This window comes from Leptonychotes weddellii, chromosome 13 (assembly GCF_054177405.1).
Source record: "Leptonychotes weddellii isolate Sample4059 chromosome 13, ASM5417740v2, whole genome shotgun sequence".
Classification (NCBI taxonomy): domain Eukaryota; kingdom Metazoa; phylum Chordata; class Mammalia; order Carnivora; family Phocidae; genus Leptonychotes; species Leptonychotes weddellii.
Genome location: NC_138381.1, coordinates 41,026,617 through 41,048,121, shown reverse-complemented (window position 1 = coordinate 41,048,121; position 21,505 = coordinate 41,026,617). Strand labels below are relative to the sequence as shown.

At 46.7% G+C, this 21,505-nt stretch overlaps 1 protein-coding gene across 4 annotated transcripts in view; it reads right to left on the bottom strand.

Annotated features, from left to right (window-relative positions):
• The window catches only part of KCTD1 (potassium channel tetramerization domain containing 1), a 179,854-nt gene that overhangs the window by 87,399 nt on the left and 70,950 nt on the right, over positions 1 to 21,505 (bottom strand). The window contains exon 1 of one of the 4 annotated variants that reach the window (XM_081801466.1): positions 3,327 to 3,467. The exons of 1 other annotated variant lie outside the window; for it this stretch is intronic. Coding sequence is in view for 2 of the 3 variants with exons in the window: in XM_081801464.1 (XP_081657590.1) it covers positions 1,176 to 2,978 (1,803 nt within the window). In the remaining variant the exon portion in view is untranslated. 2 more of the 4 variants (XM_081801464.1, XM_081801463.1) reach the window with 2 other exon arrangements.

Sequence of the window (21,505 nt, the reverse complement as noted above, 5' to 3'; positions counted from 1 at the left end):
TCGAAGGGCCTGCACTACCACCTCCAGACTTAACAGTCGAAATTCCTACTTCTGCTTGATGGCAGGGAGGTCAAAGCTGTAAAACCTCCAGTGGCTACGCCTGCCTGCAGAACAGAGCACAGTCCCCAAAGACCTTCTGGTTTCTGGCTCCTTTAGAGAAGAGTCTCCAAAAGATGAACACAATTTTAAATAATATGAATATATTCCTCTAAATAATAAGACGAGAAGCATCCGGGGAAGCCCTCCCTCTCAACCTAAAATTTGGTACTGCTTAGAACTAAATCATTTTAGTATTAAAACAGTTCCCTAATCCTTGATGAGGACGCTGAAGCCCAGAGAGGTGAACTGATTTGCCCAAGGTGGCTCAGCTTCTGGGCTACATTTACAACTCTTAACTGTGGGTGCGCTTCCCACACTACTGTGCTGTTTGGTCTTAATGAAATATCTATATTCTCAAGTCTTATCTGTCCCCTAGATGGTGAGCCCCATGGGGCTAGGGAAAGGCAGCAAGGTTTGGTCCCCACTGTGCTGGGCACCACAGGGCACAGAGCCTGGCTGGTAGTGCGGATACCCCTTTCCATCTATTAACAAGTGACTTCAGTTTATGGAAACTACACCCCAAACATCACTTTATGTCCAGCTACCTGTTACAGCATAAACTGGCACTGGACTGCCAATCTCTCCACTCCCCACCCACATACAGGAAGTGGGCTTGGCATGTTTTCTTTTTTAGTATAGAATCTTTTTTTTTTTAATCTTCCTAAGTTATGGCGAATATGCAAGAGAGCATTTTAATAGTTACTTTATTCAAATATATTTTAAGTAACTGCTTCCTTTATATGCACGGTATTCTGGCACCCTGCCTTAGAAAAGTCATGCATTCAATGGAGAGCCGGGCTACCTCCTACGGACCTTTTGTTCTGCGAACTTTGAAGTTTTAACCTTACTGCGCAGCACGGATTTAGGGAGCGTGCCTTCTCCCATCTTTTAAGGTGAGCTGTAAACTTTCCTGAAAAGCACCAAGAGTTAGGCTTCTAAGGCTGAGATCCAATCTGGTCCAGTCTACTTAGCACTTTTTAAAACTCCTCCCCGCCCCCACCCCAGACCTGCATTAGCACGAGTTAGTCCCGAAACGGTACCAGAAACATTTCATGCATAGAGTTTGGTTTGGTTACCTGGGTGGGGGAAACAATGGCAGGTGAAACTACTGTGGGAGAATTGGTGCTTCTGTGCCCATTGGCTTCTGGAAGAAGAGGCAGGGGGTCGTGTTTCACGGAAACCACCACCACCGCATCCACAGGCTCCGAGGGGCGGATACAAAGTCTTTTGGGGGAAGAGGGGCCGCAGATATCCCCCGACCCGAACACGGACTCGTACAGAGCGCGCTTGGGCGCAGCCTCGGATTTCACGTCGGGCCCGACCTGGCTGTCTTTGGGGAGGATATAGGTGTTCCCCAGCGAGGGCGGCTGGGGGCGGTGGTGGTGGGAGGGATGGGTGGGGGGATGGTGGGAGTGGTGGCGAGCAGCCCCGTTCAGAGCCTCCGAGTAGCAGCCCTGCGGGGCGGGCGAGCCCAGTTTGGTGCCGATGCCCGCGATGCTGTTGAGCGTGGCGATGGAGACGGCGCCGATGCAGTGGTTGGTGTAGGTCTTGGAGAGCTTGGCCGCCTTCGAGAGCATCTGCATCCTGGTGCCCAGCAAGTTCTTGCCAATGGCTTTGTTCTCGTACCAGGTCACATCGCCCTCGCTGCAGTGGTCCCGGGGCCGCTGGAAGAACGCCTTGCAGAGAGGGTTGCGCTTCGACAGGTACTTCACGAAGCTGGCGTAGGGGCAGAACTCGGTGCCCGTCTCGTACATGCGGGGCAAGTTCTCCTCGTCGCTGCTCTCGGCACGCTTCTTGCTCCACGACGACGAGCGCGACTTGTGGTAGGGCCCGAGGGACTTAAAGTAGACGAACTTGCGGCCGTCCTCGTCCATAGCCAGCCCAAAGGAGTCCTCCTCCAGCTCGCGCTGGTTCTCGCGGCCGCGCGTGCAGAAGTACATGCACGTCTCGAACCAGACCTTGTTGAGCAGCCCGAAGGGCGTGTTGGTGCTGAAGACGCTGGAGGTGTAGAGCTTGCGCAGGTCGGCACGCGTGATGGCTTGCTTCTGCACCACGGGCCCGGCGCCCTGCTCCTCGAGCTTGCGGATGACCGCGGCCAGTGTCAGGTTGGCGCTGCGCAGCTCGGGGTCCTTGGTGAGGTCGAGCGTGCGGCAGTACGGGGGCTCGTTGAGGTAGCGGTTGAGGGAGCTGCGGATGCTGATGAGCGACGACTTGCTGTAGAGCTGGCCGCTCTTGGAGCGGGCCTCCGCGTAGAAAGAGCGCAGCACGCGGCACAGCGCCCCCTTGTCCATGGTCTCGAAGTCCGGGCTCTGCGCCTTCTCGCTCAGGTACTCCCGGAAGATGCGCACGGCGTAGCGGGTGGCCAGCCGGGTGTTCTCGCTCAGCCGGGCCCGCTCGGGGCGCTGCAGCACGTCGGGGTCCAGCTCGGCGCTGTCCCCGGGCGGCCCGCCGCGGGCCCGGGGCGCCAGCAATCGCGGCGGCGCCTCGGGCTCCAGCGCGGCGCTCTGGTCCATATTGATCATATGGACCGGCTCGGGTTCCAGCTCCTCCCCGGCCGAGTCCTCGGGCTCCAGGGGCTCATCCCAGTCCAGCCCCATCTCTTCCTCCTCCTCTTCCTCCTCCTCGTCCTCCTCCAGCCCCCCACCTCCGTCCTCCTCCTCCTCGTCCCCCGTTATCTGCACCTCCTGGATCTCGTCGTCCTCCTCCTCTTCCTCCTCCTCCTCGCCCGCGCTGCAGTAGTGCGGGCGGCCGTGGCGGCGGCCGCGGCCCCCCGCACAGCGCTCGCCCTCGCCCCGCTCCCCATTGTTCTCGGCGGCGGCGGCGCTGGCGCTGCCGCCCGCGCTGGTGTTACAGTCCCCGCTGCCAGGCATTCTCGCCATATTGCCGTCTCTCTGCCAGTCCTCGGGCAGGGCGCATGCGCTATATTGGACCGCAGCGCTGAGAGCTTTTGTGTTTAATGACCTTCAGCTACCGGGAGGCAAAGCCGGGCTCTTAAAGGAGCCGCGCTCCAATTGTCAGTTCGGAGCGCGGCTCCGGAGGGGCAGCGGCGCGCAGGGGATGGAGGGGAAGGGAGGCGGGGGTAAGTTAGACAGGGAGAGGGTAAGGACTGGGACTGGCTGGACCCTCTTCCTCCCCAACCCCTCTCCCCAGTCCTAAGAAAACTTTGAAAGGGGGGGGGAGAAAGGGGAGGGAAAGCTGTCGGTGGGGGTGAAACACTCCCAACTTACCCTCTGGCGGAGTGGCGCGCGGGCCCGGGCGGGAGAGAGGGAGGGCCGGCGGGAGGGCGGGGCGGTCTCGCTTCTCTAAGTAATGCCGGAGGAGCGGTGCCCCTTCCACCGCCCCCTCATTGCCCCCCAGAGCCGGGGGTTCGGGGAGGCGGCAGCGCCGGGCGGGCCGCGGGTGCTGCTCGGAGAAGCCCGTGTCTGGCGCCGCCCGAAGCGGAGCGGAGCAGGCAGGTTAATGAGCAGGGTGGAGGAGGCACGGCGAGGCCCCGCACCCTCTCTGCGCCCGCGGCCAGGGCGCAGCGGGCGAGGCTTGGGAGCGGGATGGGGCTGGCGGCGGCGGCTCCCCCACCTACTTGCTGGCGGCGAGGCGCGGGGGCCTGGGGCCAGCCGCACGGCTCCCAGCTCCCTTTCCGACTCTTGCAAAGGAGCGAAACACGCCCCACGTCAGCCTCATCCCTTTCGACTTTTCCAACAGCCTCTTTTAAGCTGTCATTAAAGACCTGGGGCGCTCCCCGTAGGTCTAGGGCAAGTCCGCGCCGGTCCCGCCAGCCTGGGGAAGGAGCAAGAAAGAAAGACGGGAGGGGCGGGTGGGAGGGGAGACACCGGGAGAGGTGCTGGGGACCCCAGGGACCCCCTCCACACCGGCGCTGGCCGCCGCCCTCCCTGCCTCGGATCACCCTGACATAACTCCCTCTGGCGAGGCGCTCCACCTGGTTGGAGCTAGAGCAATGCCCGTCCCTAAGGCCCGTCGGCGGGCGGGCGGAAAAAGTGAACTTGGGGCTCGGCCGCCCCCGCCCCCGCCACAATTCCGGCAATTCGGATCCCGGGCGCGCGCTCGTTCCAAGTTTGCCAACCGCCATTCTTTCGCCCTCGGGGCTGCGCTGCCTCCGGCGCACGGGGGCGGATACCTCCGAAACTGGAAAGGCGGCCAAAGAGCTCGCCGGGTCCCGCTTTCCCATAGGAGACACTGTCCCACTTCCAGCCGAACGCCCGCCCCCGGCGCGCCCAGAGTCTGGGCGCGTCCTCGCGTCGCCGCCTCCCGCGCTCTCCCGACCCAGGGGCAGCGGCCCCAGAGCCGCCCGAGACCTCGGCTGTTTTCTTTGGCGGCACAGCCCCGGCCACCTCCGGAGCTCCCACTGCATCCCAGTCTTCTCCTCCTCGGGCAGCCCGAGTGTCCCCTAGCGCTCCCGTCGGCTCCGAATCCCAGGGGCTGGGGAACCAACGGAGCCAAGTCCCAGCAGCCCGACCCCCAGGGCGTGCTGACCCTGCAAGGAAACAGCCTCGCCAGCTCCTCCGGGGCGTCCTCGGATTTGCCCCCGAGTCCTAATACTAGGCACTTCAGCTGTGTAAGTCTTGTCAGTTGTCCGTCCCCCCGCCCCCTTCCCGGATCCCCCGTCTTGCTTTCAGGGCAGTTTATAACTTTACGCATCAATAGAAACCCATCCGTCATAAAATGTAAGAGGGGGGTAAACTAGGGTTCTGGGTCGTGTGGGCGTCTAAGTGGGAGCTGACGGTGTCTTCAGCCATCAGTGCTCGCCCTACGCGTGTTTCCGCGGCCCTGGACCCGGCAGAGCGTTGGGGAAATTGCGCCAGGTGTAAACAAGTTGGAGCAAGTCGGTGCCTCCCGGGCCCCCTCCCGTTCCTCGGGCACACACACACACACGACACACGCTCTCATCCGCCCTGCTGTCAGCAGAGAACCCTTCGGGGAGGTGAGGAATTCGGTGGTTGCATCCCTCCGGAAACATCCCCGAGGTGCTGCCCGCTTTGTCCGAAATACACTGTGTCCCCGAAAATATGTAGGAAGGCGTTTGTTTGTTTCCCGGAGCTCAGGGCAATAGGCAACTAAGTTAGTTGCACACGCAAACCCGCGCACACACCAGTCGCACAGGGCTACTTCCGGAGGGCTGGCCCTTTGTCCCGGGATGCTCCCAGGTTTTCCGGGCGCCCGAACACTCGGGAAGGGAATTGCATCAGTGTTGAACACTCAGGTGGGCGCCCAGCAAGTTACCTACCAGGGGCTGCTCTCCGGCGGCCCTCACGGCCAGCGCAGTGCACCGAGGGGCTGCGCTCCCGGAGCGGCCTGGGGATACCCGCCCACTCTCCAGCCCCGGAGCGGAGCGACTCCCCAGGTCTCCCCACTTACGCAGGCGAGCCCCCCTCCCCGCCCCCTCCCCCAGCTCCCCTCCCGGCTGGGTGAGCTGCTTTGAATTGCTTGCAATTTGCCGGAGGCGGTGTGCTGGGTTGGACGCTCCGGGAAACAAAGCGACCAAAAACAGCTCCCAGTTGACGTCAACTTATTTCCAGAAAAGAAAATAGTTTTGTGCTCCCAGGACAAAATTCCCCCCAGGGCAGGTCTCTACCGGCACAAACCAAAGGGGAGAGGGGGGTGATGGGCAATAGCAGAACCAAAAAACCCCGAGTGCAAATAAGTTTCTAACGGATGTAGCCAAACAACAGCTTCAGATGCTGCCTGGACGGTTTGCAAACAATAGGCAGGACCCTGGCAGACATTAGATAGGAAAAACGCACCTTGGAAAGTATGCCTTGGCCTGATTCTCTGGCAACTATGAATCTGCTTCGTGGCACCAGCTCCTGAACAGCTACCAAAATTCTTTGCCCATTAATGATTCTTCATCAAATATTGGAAAAGACCTCTTCAGGTTAGAAACTACAGTATCTATCAGGAAGGACACCCAGAAAAACCCTTCCCGCCACCACCAAAGATAAATAAATAAAGAAGTTGCTTAATTTTTAAAACCCGGTGACACAAAATTACAGTTGAGTTCATAAAGGAGTTCAATTCCAGGTTTAGTAAATGATTCCTTAAAAGCATCTTGTGGTACCACACACTCACTACCAAATTGAGAGCATCAAAAAGGCTTTCTTCTTCTTATTTTGGTAAGGAAGCAGTAGTGGTTGTCTACTATCAGCCCAACTGATAAAGTGGGATTCATCCACTTTGACTCTGCCTTATCATAAAATCCACTGAACTCCCCCACCACTTAAAACTGATGGCTCCTTTGTAAGGATGATTCCTTTATTTCTTGTGCAGAATGCATAGCTTCTTCACATAAACTGATTCCAATCCTGTATGAAACACTTATTACAATTATTTCACTGTCACAACTCATTACTATAAAAACTGTGCTGAGATGTTTGTATCTTCAACAAGATGCTCCACATTTTTTAGCTCTTTCACAATCATTAAAAAGTATCATCGATACATTTGTGCTGCTCCATTTCTTAGACTACCTGAAAGTAGTGACATGGTTATTTGGGAAGGAAAAACTCCAGATGTTTCCCCTTCATTTTATAACTCATCTACTCCCATTCCATGTTCACACGTTATGAGAGGTTATACCATATAGACACATATGCATTCAGCTCTTTTTCCTCTTTGCTTCCAATCTACTGAGCATCATCTGTTAGATCATTGGTGTAGTTGCTTTCTATCTGCCTGTTTTCTCTGCTACACCAATATACCTTTGTAGTTTAAGTTGGAGCCTGGGTCATGGTGAGCACTCCAGTCATTTACATTAAATGAATGAATGAACAGATCTGTGTGTAGTTAGATCTATATTTAGCAAGAAACTTCTTGGTAAAAAATCTTAAAATGCCATGGATCTGAATCTCTACATTAAAAAATCAGGACAAAAAGCAACTGCAAGGCAACATTATTGTTTGCAACTTAAAATAAATGTAAAGACTGCTTTGGTTTACTATTTCCCTACCATAATTTCCTCGCTGGTAGAACATACTCTAGGAAGTTATGGCAGAAGTAGATTGAGGGACGGAGGAATGGACGTATCAGTGTATTAAAAGAGGTGGTTTGGGGAGGATTTAAATTGATAAATTCAAGAAATTTTGTGGGCTCTTGGGGGCAGAGACCAGAAAAAGCATTTGGTTCATCACATTCAAGTCATGCTTTCTTGATTTGATTACTAAAAGATTCATAAAGTACAATGGAGGTTAAATCGTATTTCAAATTTGAAGCTATTCTGATATCTTTGTTTCAAAGTTTCACTGTCAAATTCTGTTGAATTCACTTGAAGGTCATCTTGAGTAATACGTTTTGAACTCAGATGAAAAACAGAACCCATGTACTCTAACTCTATAAAGTGGAAGCAAAGAAAAATAACTCCAGAAGAATAGAACCTATGTCTTATTTATTATTGCATCTCCGGTTCATTTTCAACACAATTCCTTAGCATATTTTAGCAGACTGGTTGGCACATAATAGACACTCAGTAAACACACAAATATTTGTGTGTGGGGAGAGAGCTAACCTCAACAAAAGGATGTGTAGCAGATTGGTTAAAACCTCATCTTTGAAACAGGACTGCATGGGTTTGAATCCTAGTTTGGTCTTACCCATTGCCTTTTTAATTTTTTAATTATTTTTTAAGATCTCATCTGTTGAAGTAATCTCTACACGTAACGTGGGGCTGACTTAAAACCCGAGACCAAGAGTCACGTCCTCTACCCACTGTGCCAGCCAGGTGTCCCATCTAGTTGCCTTTTTTTAATGTGTTGGTTCTCTCATTATTTTATTATCTGCGTGACAGTTAATAGCCCCTACCTCATAGGATTATTTCAAGAATTAAATGAGGTAATATGAGTAAAGCACTAATACAGTGTCTGGAACATTAGTAAACATTCAACTGTTAGCTCTCTATTTATTAAGGCTCTATTTTCCAGGCTTGATTACAAAAAAGAAAAGCAAGGCCAGAAGGTTTCACAAAGATTAAGCCACTGGCCTATGGTCTCCCAGACCTTGGTAAGGCAGGGAAGTTTGGCTTCATAGCCCACACCTTAGCCGCTTGACCACATACAGCTTTCTGGGAACCAAAGAAAGAAAACAAAGTCTTTAAGGGAGCAATTACCTACCATTAAAATACTTCTATGGGTCATTGATTTGGGAATCAAATTTTGCAAAGTCAACATAGTACTAAGCTGAGTCCTAAGCTTGGATTGCGAGCAGAGCAGAGATGCCCTAGGAAACTGTCATCTTTGTCACTTGGTACCTAGAACACTAGTACTATTTTCCTGGGCTATTAGAAGTAGGGACCCATCTGTGTCTTAGAAGAATTGACAGTCAAGAATGTTAGAGGCCAAAGGAATGCCCACAAACCCAACCAGACTAGAATGGGGTGTTTTCTATTGAAATCCTAGGCTATTTTGCATAAATCTCCTGGGGACAAGGAGGGGACTACCTATTTTTATCTTTGGTGCTTTGTCAAAAAACAGGTCAGAGTGAACCTAACAGAGTGATTGACAGGAGTAGAATTTTTAGTTTCTAATTGCCACCTGGTAACTCTAATTCTTGATCTACCTAATAATCACCTACCGGTCCTGGACTGTTTTTAAAACAAGCAATGTATGCGGGAATGTGGTTTTCCATAAGTAAACTATATTTTTTGTGGAGCTTAAAAGTGTGCTCTTTGTTATAATAATAATCTGACAATGAAACCACTTGGTTAATAAAAAACTCAAATGTAAAGACTGTCAAAGTTAAACATAAAATCAATGGTATTTGTTTCTTTCTATTCTAGTCACATCTCTTTAAAGGATATGTGGGATTGAAGTGGATGTTAGTCCTCTTATTAATAAAATGCATTTCTATGCCATTGCAATACTAATTAAGGTGGAAAAAGAAGTAAAGATATGTGTTACTATCGTGGCACAAATACATATGTATTAAATAATGGAGGAACTATTTATAGTTGTCTTGGAACATAAAATATTCCTGAAACTACTTGCTACCATTCAAAAAAGTAACCTATTCAGTAAACCCAAAGCAAAACAAACAACAAAATTCTAAAAACCCACTTTATACTGAAATGTTGGTATGAAAATGTTATTCTCATATTTTTAAATTGTCAATATCAAGTAAGCTGGCCTTTGAAGAAAGCAATTAGGCAATTTCTCAAAAGCCATAAAAATGTTCATGTTCTATGACCCAGAAATTGCTTCTGGAAATTACTTCTTCAGAAATACCTAATTTTCTTTGTAGTTTGGTAAAGTTTGGTTTATTGCATCTAGACCTCTTGGACAAATGAGTTTTGCAGTACCCGTCACAAAGTTTGCCCTAGAACAACATTTAATAATGTCTTAGAGACTACTTTTGTTTATAAAGTTTACAGAGTAATTATTTGTTGAATGAAGGAAGGAAAAAGTTCAATTACGGTAAAATCGTGTCTTCTCAATGTTCTATAGCAATGTCAAGCACCCTTGGATGAATATGGATAATGACGGTGAAGGTAAAGGATATAAAATAAAAGGGCAAAGCAAAATAAAATCTAAAGCTCACATTTCAATATCTTCACAACTTTGAGAAAGTTTAAGGACTGGATTTGAAGCTCTAGATATCAGAAATTAGTATCTAGATATATCGTGGCAATTCACAGGATGTGCGGAGGAGTGGGTATATACCTGCCCCGTGGCTATGTTTCTAAATGAACTAAAAAAGAAAAAAAAAAAAAATCCCCTTTTAAATACCCAGAAGCACTAACCCACATTTTGAACTAATTGACTTACTTTTTCTTAGAGAAGCTTAATTTAAGTGATAGGGGCACATGGGTTTATCTGAATATTTAAAGAGGCCCTGGGATGGGGAGGGTTTGTTCTATTTCTTTAATTTGATGCTGGAGATCCAGGCTTTGCACCTGATGGAAGAGAACAGCCTTGGAGAGGGGTGGGAAAGCAGCTAACCTTGTGACCGCTCTATTTGGGATCTAAGTTTGCAGAGCCAGGGCATGGTTAATACCAGTATAGAACTCATAATTCTTCATGTTTACTCTTCCTACAGTCTGTACTTTGATTAGGATACCCCAAGAGCCACATGTTGTCATTATTCCAAATGAAAGCAGACTCCTCAGTCCATGATTGCATCTGTTTTACTGTCTTTTCTCTCTTTATGGCTCACCTCTCTTAAAAAAAAAAAAGGCAAAGCCTTGGTCTATCATTCTTTTCAGATTATAAAAGCAGTAAGTCTTGTTGGAGAAGATTCAGAAAGTACAGAACTCTGGAAAAATATATATGCGCCATATTTGTTTCTTAGCATTTGGCAAATGCTTGCTGTGGGTCTGGTTTTTTGTGTTAGTACTCTCGAGTTGTTCTCATGAATATGTGTGAAAATTGTTCCTATTTTCCAGATGAGTAGATACCCAGAGGACTTAAATAACTCACCTAACATCACATAGCTAGTGAGGGTCACTCTGGAGCACCTACAGTTTCTTAACAATCCACCAGACCCAGCCCTTCAGTTCTATTTCCAGTGCCCAGAAGAAAAACACTATTTCCACTCGAGTATATTTCCATGAATTCAATATCATTGGTTTACTGTTAAAGTAAGACGTCATTCAAAATACTGTAATCAGTAGATTTTTGGCAAAAAAAAATGTAAAGTATGAGTTCATTTGTTGAAAAAATGGAACTAAAATCGTATGTGCACATTTTACAAATGTGCCTAGCAAGCCTAAAACCACAATGATCTTCCTACCACCCTCACCCTCCATTCTAGATGTTTTGATTACACTGCCTTGCACAGCCCAGACCTTTGTAAGGGATGCTGCCTTGTTCACGCCACTGATGAAGGGACAGGTTTGCCAAGCCAAATATTCCATCATATGACGACCCAGCCCTGACTGATTGGATCAAGGATAGGTCCTTGGACAACCAATCCCTAGGCTAACTAGAAGCCTGGATTGCAACTCTTGGGCCAAACAGCCTCTCTTTCTAGGAATTATGACAAGAGTGAGAAGAAAGGGCAGCAGAGCCATTGACTTGGCCCAGTCCTTCTCTGGGGCTTGTTCCTGCTGAGAGCCCTGGAGGTGGGGGCCAGAAGGCTGCCTCGCCCTATCCAGACTCATCTTCCAGTTTGGCCCTCCTAGAATCCTGACCTTGGTTTTCAGTGAGGTTCCACTTCCATTATAGTCCCCCTCTATCCCTAACACTTAACACCCCTTGCTTAGAACCAGGAAATTCTAACTGTGCCTTCACTCTCAGCCCGGGTGCAACTCCCAAATCTCAGACTTCGTGAAAGTCACCACAGTTCACCCTCTATCCAAGATTAAAACTTGGACAACATCCCTTCTCCTTCCTCCTCTGTCATGCTCTCTCTCACCCTCCGTTTCTCCTAAAGCACAAAGCCCTACCAATTCTCACGATTTGCTTTATTTATTTACTTACTTACTTACTTACTTATTTTTAAATAGGCTCCAGGCCCAGTGTGGAGTCCAACGCTGGGCTTGAACTCATGACCCTGAGATCAAGACCTGAGCTGAGATCAAGAGTTGGATGTTGGACGCTTAACTGACTGAGTGACCCAGGTGCCCCTCACAATTCCTTTAAATCCATCTATTGTCTTCATCCAAATGTGGATTAATTATCTTTCCCCCTGTAGTAGTTATCTTGGGCTGCTGTAACAAAATACCACAAACTGGGTGGATTAAACAACAGAAATGTGTTTTCTCACAGTTCTGGGAGCTGGACGTCCAAGACCATGGTGCTGTCAGGGTTTTGGTGAGACCTCTCTTCCTGGCTTGTGGAGAGCTGCCTTTTCTCTGTGTCCTCACATGGCTTCTTCTCTGTGCATGTGTGGAGAGAGACAGATACAGATCTCTGGTATCTCTCTCTCTTCTCATGAGGACACCAGTCCTATTGGATTAGGACCCCACCCTTTTGAGCTCATTTAACTGATTACCTCCTTAAAGTCCCCAGCTTCAAATACAGCTACCCTGGGAGTTAGGGCTTCAACATATGAATTTTGGGGGCACACAATTCAGTCCATAATTCCCTCCAAACCTGCTCCTCCTTCCTTATTTTCCGTCTCTGTAGTGCACTCAACCTAGGAGCCCAGGAGTCACCGTGACTGTTCCCTCAGGTTCAGGTCACATCTGTCCCATTAGGCTCGTGCTTTCTAGTGCCAGTGGCATTACCCTAATCCAGGTCACCTCTGCTGTTCTGTGACTCAGGGAACAGAGGAGAAGCTGAGGCTGAGGAGGGCCACCCACGGACGAGGGGACAGCCTCCACAGGTGTCCTGGTTGTGATTAGTTTCTTGTCCTTGGATGCCCACGGGATGCCTTCAGATCCTTTAACTTGGCCTATTTTGTGTAGGCTCCTCTTTCTTGGAAACCAACAAACACAGACTAAAATGTGCTCCCTGCCAACTCGTTTAGTGGTGCCCACCATCCCCCAACACCCACCTTACCATCTAGCTAACAAAAGTAATTGCTCTTCCTTAAAAACGCTTGTCTCTCATCCTGCATACCTTGGCTCATACACCCTCAGCCTGACATTCTCTTCATCCCCTTGCTTAATGGTTGAACTCCCAGAGAACTTTTTGGAATGATTCCACAGGTTACCTCTGTTTGGAAGCCTTCCCCGTCTTCAGCAGACTCACGGATCTCTTTCTCTATAAAGAGAGAGTATATCATAGTGGTTAAGTGCTTGGGCTCTGGTGCCAGGAAACTTGGATTCAGATTCTGGTTCTGCCACTTCTGTGTTGTGTAATTTTAGGCAAAATTCTTCACCTCTTATGCTTGTGTCTTTGTTGACAGCATGGGGGGGGGGCGGGGGCTGCTGTGAGGATTAAATGAGTTAATATAGGGTTAAAGTTTAGAACAGTGCCTGGCACACTGTAAGTGCTTAGTAAATGCTAGCAGTAATCATGATCCCGTGCAATATGGATCGCACCCACCACTGGATTGTGAGCCTTTCGGTCTCCACTCAAGTCCTCTGAGGCACCTTCTAGAACTGACTGTCTCTGGCCAGTCTTCCCTATGCTTCCTGCCATTCTGGGCAGAGCCCTGTTTTAGCAGTTGCATGTACTATAATTGCTGGTATCTCCTTAACCAGACTCCGTGGGCTTCATGAAAAGACAGGAGATTATTATTATTATTATTATTTTATTATTTGTATTCACTTTGCCCAGTGTACTTACTGGCACAAGGAAGGTACTCAGCAGAGATGTTTGTTGCATGTGTTACAACTGCAGATTTACTTGCCTGTATCATCCATTTGTCAGCAAGGTCCTTATATCCATCTTATTCTTTGTATAAGGAGGGGCAGTGGTGGTATATGAGACTGACCATGGGCTCAGAGCCAGGCAGCCTGCTTTAAATCATGGTTGTGACACTTTCTAGCTGTGCAACCACGAGCCAACCACTTTTCCAGCCTCATTCCGATGAACTTGACCTGTACCCCCAGCCTGGGCTCCAGCTCACTGCACTGTGCCTTATGTCTGGACCATCAGTGACCATTCATGCCCCAGGCTTTTGTCTATGCAGCTCCCCTCTGCCTCAGATGCTTTTCCCTCTTGTGCACTTTACACATTCCTGCTTATCTGGTAGGACCCAGCTCATGTGTCTTAGAGGCTTTCATGAAGCCATCCCTGCTCTTTGTTCTATGCTAATACTTCTTTATTCTTTTATTATAGTAATATCTCCACTGAGAGGCTCTGATGTACCCGTATGTGTACGTATGTTCCTAAAGAACAGTTTTGCAGGGTTGTATCTATTCAAAACAAGCCAGAGGAAACATCACAAAACATTCAAAGGCTGCATCCTAGAATGATATGATAATGAGAGTCAAGTCTTCAAAAAAGTCAGACCAACTTTTCTTTAGGGAGTAGCTACTCAGGGCGCCTGGGTGGTTCAGTTGGTTAAGCAACTGACTGCCTTCGGCTCAGGTCATGATCCCAGTGTCCTGGGATCTAGCCCCGCATCTGGCTCCTTGCTCAGTGGGGGGCCTGCTTCTCCCTCTCCCTCTGCCTGTCACTCCCCCTGCTTGTGCTCTCTATCTCTCTTTCTGTCAAATAAATAAATAAATAAAAATTCTTTAAAAAAAAATAAAGAGTAGCTATTCTGGGAGTCAATGAGAGGAAAGGAGGTGAAGAATTCATTAATATCGGTAAGGTCCTTTGAAGATGAAGACGGCCAGGTAAGAGTATTAAGTATCAGATTTCTGTGTAATTAGGGATCAGGTCTGTTCCAGATCATCTCCATCTTTGGCAGAGCCTCACTTTATTTTTGCAAACAATTGAATTCTTTCATTCATAACCTTTCCCTTCATTTGAATATGGCTCTTAAGGGACACATCAAAGGGCTTGGAGATCATCATTTGAATCAGGTTGTCTTTATATATGATGTGGTAGATATGAAATCTTTATCTTCCTTTCTGTTTTTCAAACGGAAGGAAGCCATTCTCTCTTTGAAAATGCAGCGAGCCTTCCCAGAATGTACTCTGCACCTTAGGTCTCTGAGAGAGAAAACCCAACAAGAATACCCGAAGGTGCATTTGAGAGTTTGTCCTGCCCACCTACAAGAAATAAACGAGCATTTCTTTATTCGGGGACTTTTATTTTGCGGGCATCGGTTCGATTCTTGTGAGTCCCAACTCACTTTTTTGAATAAATTAAACTGTCTCTAATTTGCTTCTTGATGCTTCTGTGGGGGTGAGCATACTTTGTTTCCAGAACTTCTTCTCTGTGGGATGTTGAAGTGTTAGTGCCAATTTTTTTTTTCCCCCAAAAGGAGATGGAAGAGTCAGGTTTAGTACTAAGCATTAACTCAGCAGTGGTTGCTAAACTCTTTGAAATCATTAGATGAAAGGCAAAAATAAATCTGCAGTAAGTATACATATCATCACTGTTTTTGTTGTTATTGTGGGAATCTGCCATTCAAAGAGTATTTTCTTACTGAATAATTTTCTCTCTGAATTTATAATATCTTAAGTTTTATTTAGGAAAAATATGTTTCTTTCATAGGTATTCTTTAAATTTCTTATTGAAGGTAGCTTTTTAGCTTAGTAGAGTCTGAAGCCTATGGGATATAGTCAGTCCGTTCCTTCATCCCCTACCCCATGCCTAACACAAACCCAAGCGCATAGCAGGGACCAACAACCATTGGTTGCACTGAATTGAACCGAAAGGCTTGCCATTTTGACATGTGATCAAATAGCTATAATTAAGCACTGTTTCTTCTTCCATAGAGTCAACGCAGCCTTTTGGCAATTTTAACCATTCTTCTTGAGAATCCAATTTTCCAGGCTTCGTGGTCTGTCCCAGGATCCGACCAGTGTATCTGTGGCCTGAGCAGGGCAGCAGGAAGCCGGATTCCAGAAGGACAGCCGAGTCTGCCCAGGCTCCTGCCCTGTGTTTTCCCTGGCTGCACTTCTTACCCGACCAGGTCCACACCTGTGCTGCAGACGCACCGGACCAGTTCCGCCGAGCTCCTTCGGGCTCTCCTACAACAAACCAACAAAAGCTTGCCACTCCCCGCGGGGTGCGCTGCCAGGCTCTGAGCTGGTTACCAATTCACCGAGAAGACAGCTCTGAAATTGCTGCTGCCTACGGAGGGTGAGGGTGGGTATATATAGAGATCTCCAACTTGATGAATCTGTTTGGGAAGTCGGAATTTGCAGTTTGGGGAGCGAGCCTGTTCAGGGACCGTCTGCGTGAACATTCTGCTGGAGCAGCCTGTGTGCTGAGTTCACGGGGCTGGCACTTGACGGTTCAGCTTGACTTTGCAGGCTCTGTGGTCTCATCCCAAAGTCACAGCCCACACAACTGGCATTTCCCCTGGTGGCTTGGAGGAGCTTAGACAATAATCCCCAAGCTCTGTTTCGGAGGCCCGATCTTGAAGGGGAGAGGGGGGGGTAGTGACGACGCCATCTGTTTCTTTCCACCCAGGAATCTCTGCCCCTATGTTCCTCGGGCTGGTTCGGGCCTCAGCTTCGAGGTTGGTGCCACAAAAGGCTGCTTCCTGAGACAAGAGAACAAGGGAAAGGTTTCCCTCCCTGCTGCAGAAAGCTCTCTGGGAGCTAGGGAAGAAGGGAAAGGACTCTGAGGGTCCCCTGCATCCCTCTCTCTCCCAGGGGAGTTCAAATACTCATCAGGCTTCTTCTGATACTAGTTTTTTTTATTAAAAAAAAAAAAAAACTTTTTAAGAGGATATATCCACACAACATCGATGTCTCTATCTTTTGCTACATCTCCCAGGACCGGGCATTGGATGGTTTCTGCTCATCTCTATGTTAGGATAAGAAATCTCCAGGCATTTGTCAGTGTTTCAAGAAATGTGTTACTACTAATTCTAAGATGTGGGTATTGGAAAATTATTTGCATACAAATTATATGAAAACCATCCTGGAATTTATTTGCAACCCCAACGTGCTTTCTCGAGAGTAGAGTAAGTGTTACAGGTCCAAAGGAAGGCCCATCTCAGGGCTGATGTGGCAATGAGAGGGAACTGCAGTTGTTCTAGACACACGGTCCAGTACTTCTCCCTTTAGAACACCCACCGTAGCAAATTGGAATGGAATACACACTTTGAAGATTGAAGATTTCCTCCAGTCCATGTCAAAAAAGCAGTTGTCTCTGAATGTGATCCCATCAGAAGCAAACCAACAATGAAAATGATTTATTTTCAGAAAAATATTGTTTATGAAATCAAAGTCAAGATAATCAAAGCCTTACTTTCTTAAACATCTGTAAGATTTTAAGTTAGGACTTTTTAGATTATTTTCTTCTCTGGCCGCTTGAAAATTCATTCCCTGTTTCCTCTCTATTTAAAATAAGACATGATTAACAGATTCCATAAGGTCATGTTAAATGAAACCCCAAATACAGCAAAAGTAATGTAAGTGGAATTATCAAGGGGGAATGAGTGAGTGGAGTTAAACATAAATGGACCAGCTCATGCATTTTTAATGATTCCTTTTCTTCAATGTGAAACAAAAACAAGGAGGTAGGGAAGGTGTAAAGGCAGTCATTTATATAATCATTGCATCTAAAACCGTTACACCATAGAATAATAGAAGTAAAAATAAAATAGAGTAATTAGCATGATCCATTGAGAGCTTAATCAAGGCCAACACTGTTTGCTGCCTGTTAATTTGTAACTAATTTTCCGCCACTGGTACACTTGGAGACTGAACTCTATAGATTATAATGTAAGTGGAACCCTGGAAACTCAGCACGCAGCCCTGATACCTTCTTGTGCTAAACTGACCTTCATGTTGATACTGTTGAAAAACCTAAAGTTGCATTCCAAATGTATCTTCTTTGGGAAAATAAAATGTTTGTCCTCCTTCTTCTCCTTCTCCCGCCCCCCCCCCCATTTTTCCTTTTCACATAAAAAATTTGGTTTGGGTTGGGGGAAGGGAGAGGATTTACTATTTAACATTTTAAAAAGGCAGTTAGCCTGTTAATCCCATCTGCATTGCACCAGAGGCATTTTAGTAAGGACTGAGTTGAGGCATCTTTAATGCTATGTGCTTGACTTTGGATGGTGAGTTAAAGTTTACAAAGCACGTTTGTCTGTATCATCTCATCTAAACTTCATGGCAAATAAGTGCTATGGTTATTCCCCACTTGAAAGATATGAAAATTGAGATGGCGAGCATTTCAACAATTTGCTCCCAAATTATTTCACCCGGGTATTAAGATGCAGGGTCAAGAACTGAACCCAGTACTTAGATCCCCAAATCCTGTATTCCTTCACTACACTTAGCTACCACCTAAAAGTTGTAGAACCCCAAGGGGGCTCTGAGAAATAAGCTTAGCACTTTGAGCACAGCTTCACTCTGGAACTGATAAAAACCCACTCAGATCTCTCCTTTCCTGACAACTCACAGCTCAAATGTCATGGAAAAGAAACACTTCCTACCTCTCTCGCCTTTCTCCCGCCCCCGACAAGACTCTTCTATTCAGGCTGTCAGATTTTTCTTGCAAGGCATTTGGGACTCAAATCAGGGAAGGGGGGAGGCACCTTGCCTTGATTCTCATGGCAATGACAACCAAACTGTTACATTAATTGTTGAGGGGGAAGTAGGGGCACAGATTATTCACAAAGAACAGATAATTCCCGTCTCACCTCTAGTTATGAAATACCTTCTCTAACTTGATCTTAACCTTCTCCTGGCTCAGACCTGAAATCACCGATTGGAACTTAGTTTTAGGCAGAGAGACACATCGCTCATAAAGTTATACACTCCCAGATAATTAAGAGTAATATATTGTCAGAGGAAAAGAATTAATGAGATATCAGCAGTGAATTAACTAAGAGATCATGTAGATTTGGCACCAAGGCCAACCAAAGTCAAGTGCAAGCCAAAGTTATGGGGTCACCAGGGCCTAGTGAGTAAGGACAGACAATCCCTGTGTAGCAAGAGCTTAACTTTTTGGCAACCAAAGACCCGTGACTACAATGTTGAGGAAAGACTTACATTGGTAAAACCGTTGTCCAACAATGCCAATCAGGCTATACTCAGGCTGTCCCACATGCTAGGTAGTAAAGCAACTAAGTTCCAAATGAAGCAAGCTAAATACACTTTGGAACAACGTGGTAGGGCTCCATGGAGGCAGGGGGCCTTTGTGTTACCCTTTGGGAAGTGTTTGTTTAGGGTGTGATAGATCTCAAACTGGGGAGTGAGGCTGAAAAAGCTGTGTTCGGAGTATATTAATTTTGCAAGAATGTGTAGAGGAATTTGGAGGAAAAAGATGCTTAGAAGAACCAGAGAAGAGGAAGGGTAAAATCTGACAAACCTTCCAAAGAACAGTTTCTAGTCTAGGGCCATACTGCCCTGAACGTGCCGGATCTCGTCTGATCTCGGAAGCTAAGCAGGGTCGGGCCTGGTTAGTACTTGGATGGGAAGAACAGTTTCTAGAATGGACAATTAATTGGAAGGAATCAGGGAACTGGACTCTAGCTTGTGTGCTTCTCCTAATTTATTATGAGACCTCTGACTTTAGGCCAATCATCAAACCTTTCTGGACTTTAGTTCCTTCTTCTGAAAATGACTGAGTTGCCTTTTTTCTCTAACATGAAAGAATTCTGTGATTCCAGTGATTCATACCTCGGGGAGAGGGGAAAATGGTGCTTCGGTTGACTGAAATGAGGAAATTCAGAAAAAGGCTTCTCCTCAGGGGACTGTGTAACTCCGTTCGGTCTAAGGCTGCCCCAGTGTGGTCTGAGTATAGCTCCATTACTCTGTGAGGTATCTCAACCACTTTCGGAGTATAACTCCATCACTTTGTGAAGATACCTAGTCACGTTCCAGGTGTAACTCCATCACTCTCTGAGTAGGCTCCAGGCATGTCCATGGTTCTAAGGATATTTTTACCAGATGAAATTTCGAAATTCTTTACTTCCATTGCTACTAATCATACTGGTAAATATCCATCACATATAAAATGCCTCAGCTTTCTTTTACAGAATATAAGGGCTCGAGAGTAAATTTCTAAGTAATCACTGAACACGAAAAAAAAATCTACAACTCTTTCACTAGTTAGAGGGCAGGGGATGAGTCTCATTCATCTCTGCGTTAACAGGAACCTGCGTTGTCCCTTGCATATATCCGGCCAGTGAATATAATACATGTTGAACAAATGAATGAATGAATTAGTAATTACATGAATGACAGAGTTCCAGTTCTTCAAACTTTGGGAAAACAGCCATAGCCTTAACAAAAAAAAAGGAGCAATAAGCAAGAATAATCCATATCATAGTTTTTTAAAACACCCACATCTGCACGATTACTTCAAGGATAAACTGTTAATGCTATATACAGGTATTCTGGAATCACGTATGGTGATTGTGCACATTAACTGGCAGTCCTGGTGAGACCCGTTTCAAATAGACATTCCTTAAAAATAATCACAGGGTAGCAAATCTAAGCTCTGCTAAAATGTACCTCCATATATAATGTTCCATAATGCCTCTTTAAACAAGGGCATGAAGTGTTTGGTATAGTAGCCAAGAAGAACAAAGTAACTCACTGAGTGAGTCTCTCAATGCGAAACAGTAGATGGTACTTAATTCTGTATCCATTTAAAAATGCTGAAACCTCCTGCTAGTGGTAGGGTTTTTATTCTTAGATAGCACCATTAACGAATGGCAAATGAGATTTCTCTTGGTGTGAAAAAATTACCTCAGGTAATTCAAGGAAAGGGAAGTCACAGGCATGGTACAAACAAGTACATGAGTCAAATTATAGCAGGTTCTTTTTATTGGTTTTGGATGGCATTTTATTGGGGCAAAAGTTATGAGAAGGGCTAACGGATGTCAACTCAGGATAACTGTGACAGTACAGTGCTCCTATTAAAACTGGTCAGTATGTGGGGGTCACGACACCAGGTAAGGTGCTTGGTTGCTTCCAGAAGCAGGAACTGCAAAGTGGGACATGGGAGGATAGCGACGAGCCACTTGGGGGTAGGGCTGCCGAACACTCCAGTTTTCTTCTCTTTAAAATGTCTTTCAATCAGCCAACCAGCAGTTATTTATTCAGGAATTGCCAAGCTTGGTGGTGAACCCTGAGACAGTAGATAAGGTGTCTGGGTGAGGAGCTTCCATTTTTGTTGACTAGAGTAAATTCAATTTCAAGACGGTTGTCGTGTTCCTCAGATCAGGTCAAACTTGTGTAGGAGTCGAAACAATACTGGAGAAATTCAAGTCAACAAAGGCTCTCCTCAGAACAGCTTAGGTTTGGAGTAAATGAGTTTATTTTGTCTTAACTACATTACTAAATTAAAGGCTGATTTTCTCAGATACAAACCATGCAAATGTACTGTTAGCTGATTCGTAGATACCAGTAGTTCTAGGCCTATCAGACTCAATCCTCGTTTTCGTAACAAGTAGGAAATTCCTCCTTGCTGTCCTGCAATGCAATTTATAGATAATATAGCCTCTCTGCACACAGACTCTCAAGAATCATTACATTGTGAGTACTAAACTAGTCATAGTCAGAGAGACAGAATGGAGAACGGTGGTTGCCAAAAGCTGGGGAAAGAGGGATTGGGAGTTATTGTTTAGTGTGGACAGTTTCAGTTGTGCAAGATGAAAAGATTTCTATGGATAGAGGATGGTGATGTTGCACAACAATGGGAGTGTACTTAATACTGAACTGTACAGGGGTGCCTGGGTGGCTCAGTCGTTAAGCATCTGCCTTCGGCTCAGGTCATGATCCCAGGGTCCTGGGATAGAGCCCTGCATCGGGCTCCCTGCCCGGTGGGGAGCCTGCTTCTCCCTCTCCCTCTGCTGCTCCCCCTCTGTCAAATAAATAAAGTCCTTAAAAAAAAAACACTGAACTGTACACTTAAAAATAGCTAAGATGGTAAATATTACGTGTATCTTACCACAATTTAAAAAATCGTGCTCTCTCTCTGTCAAATAAATA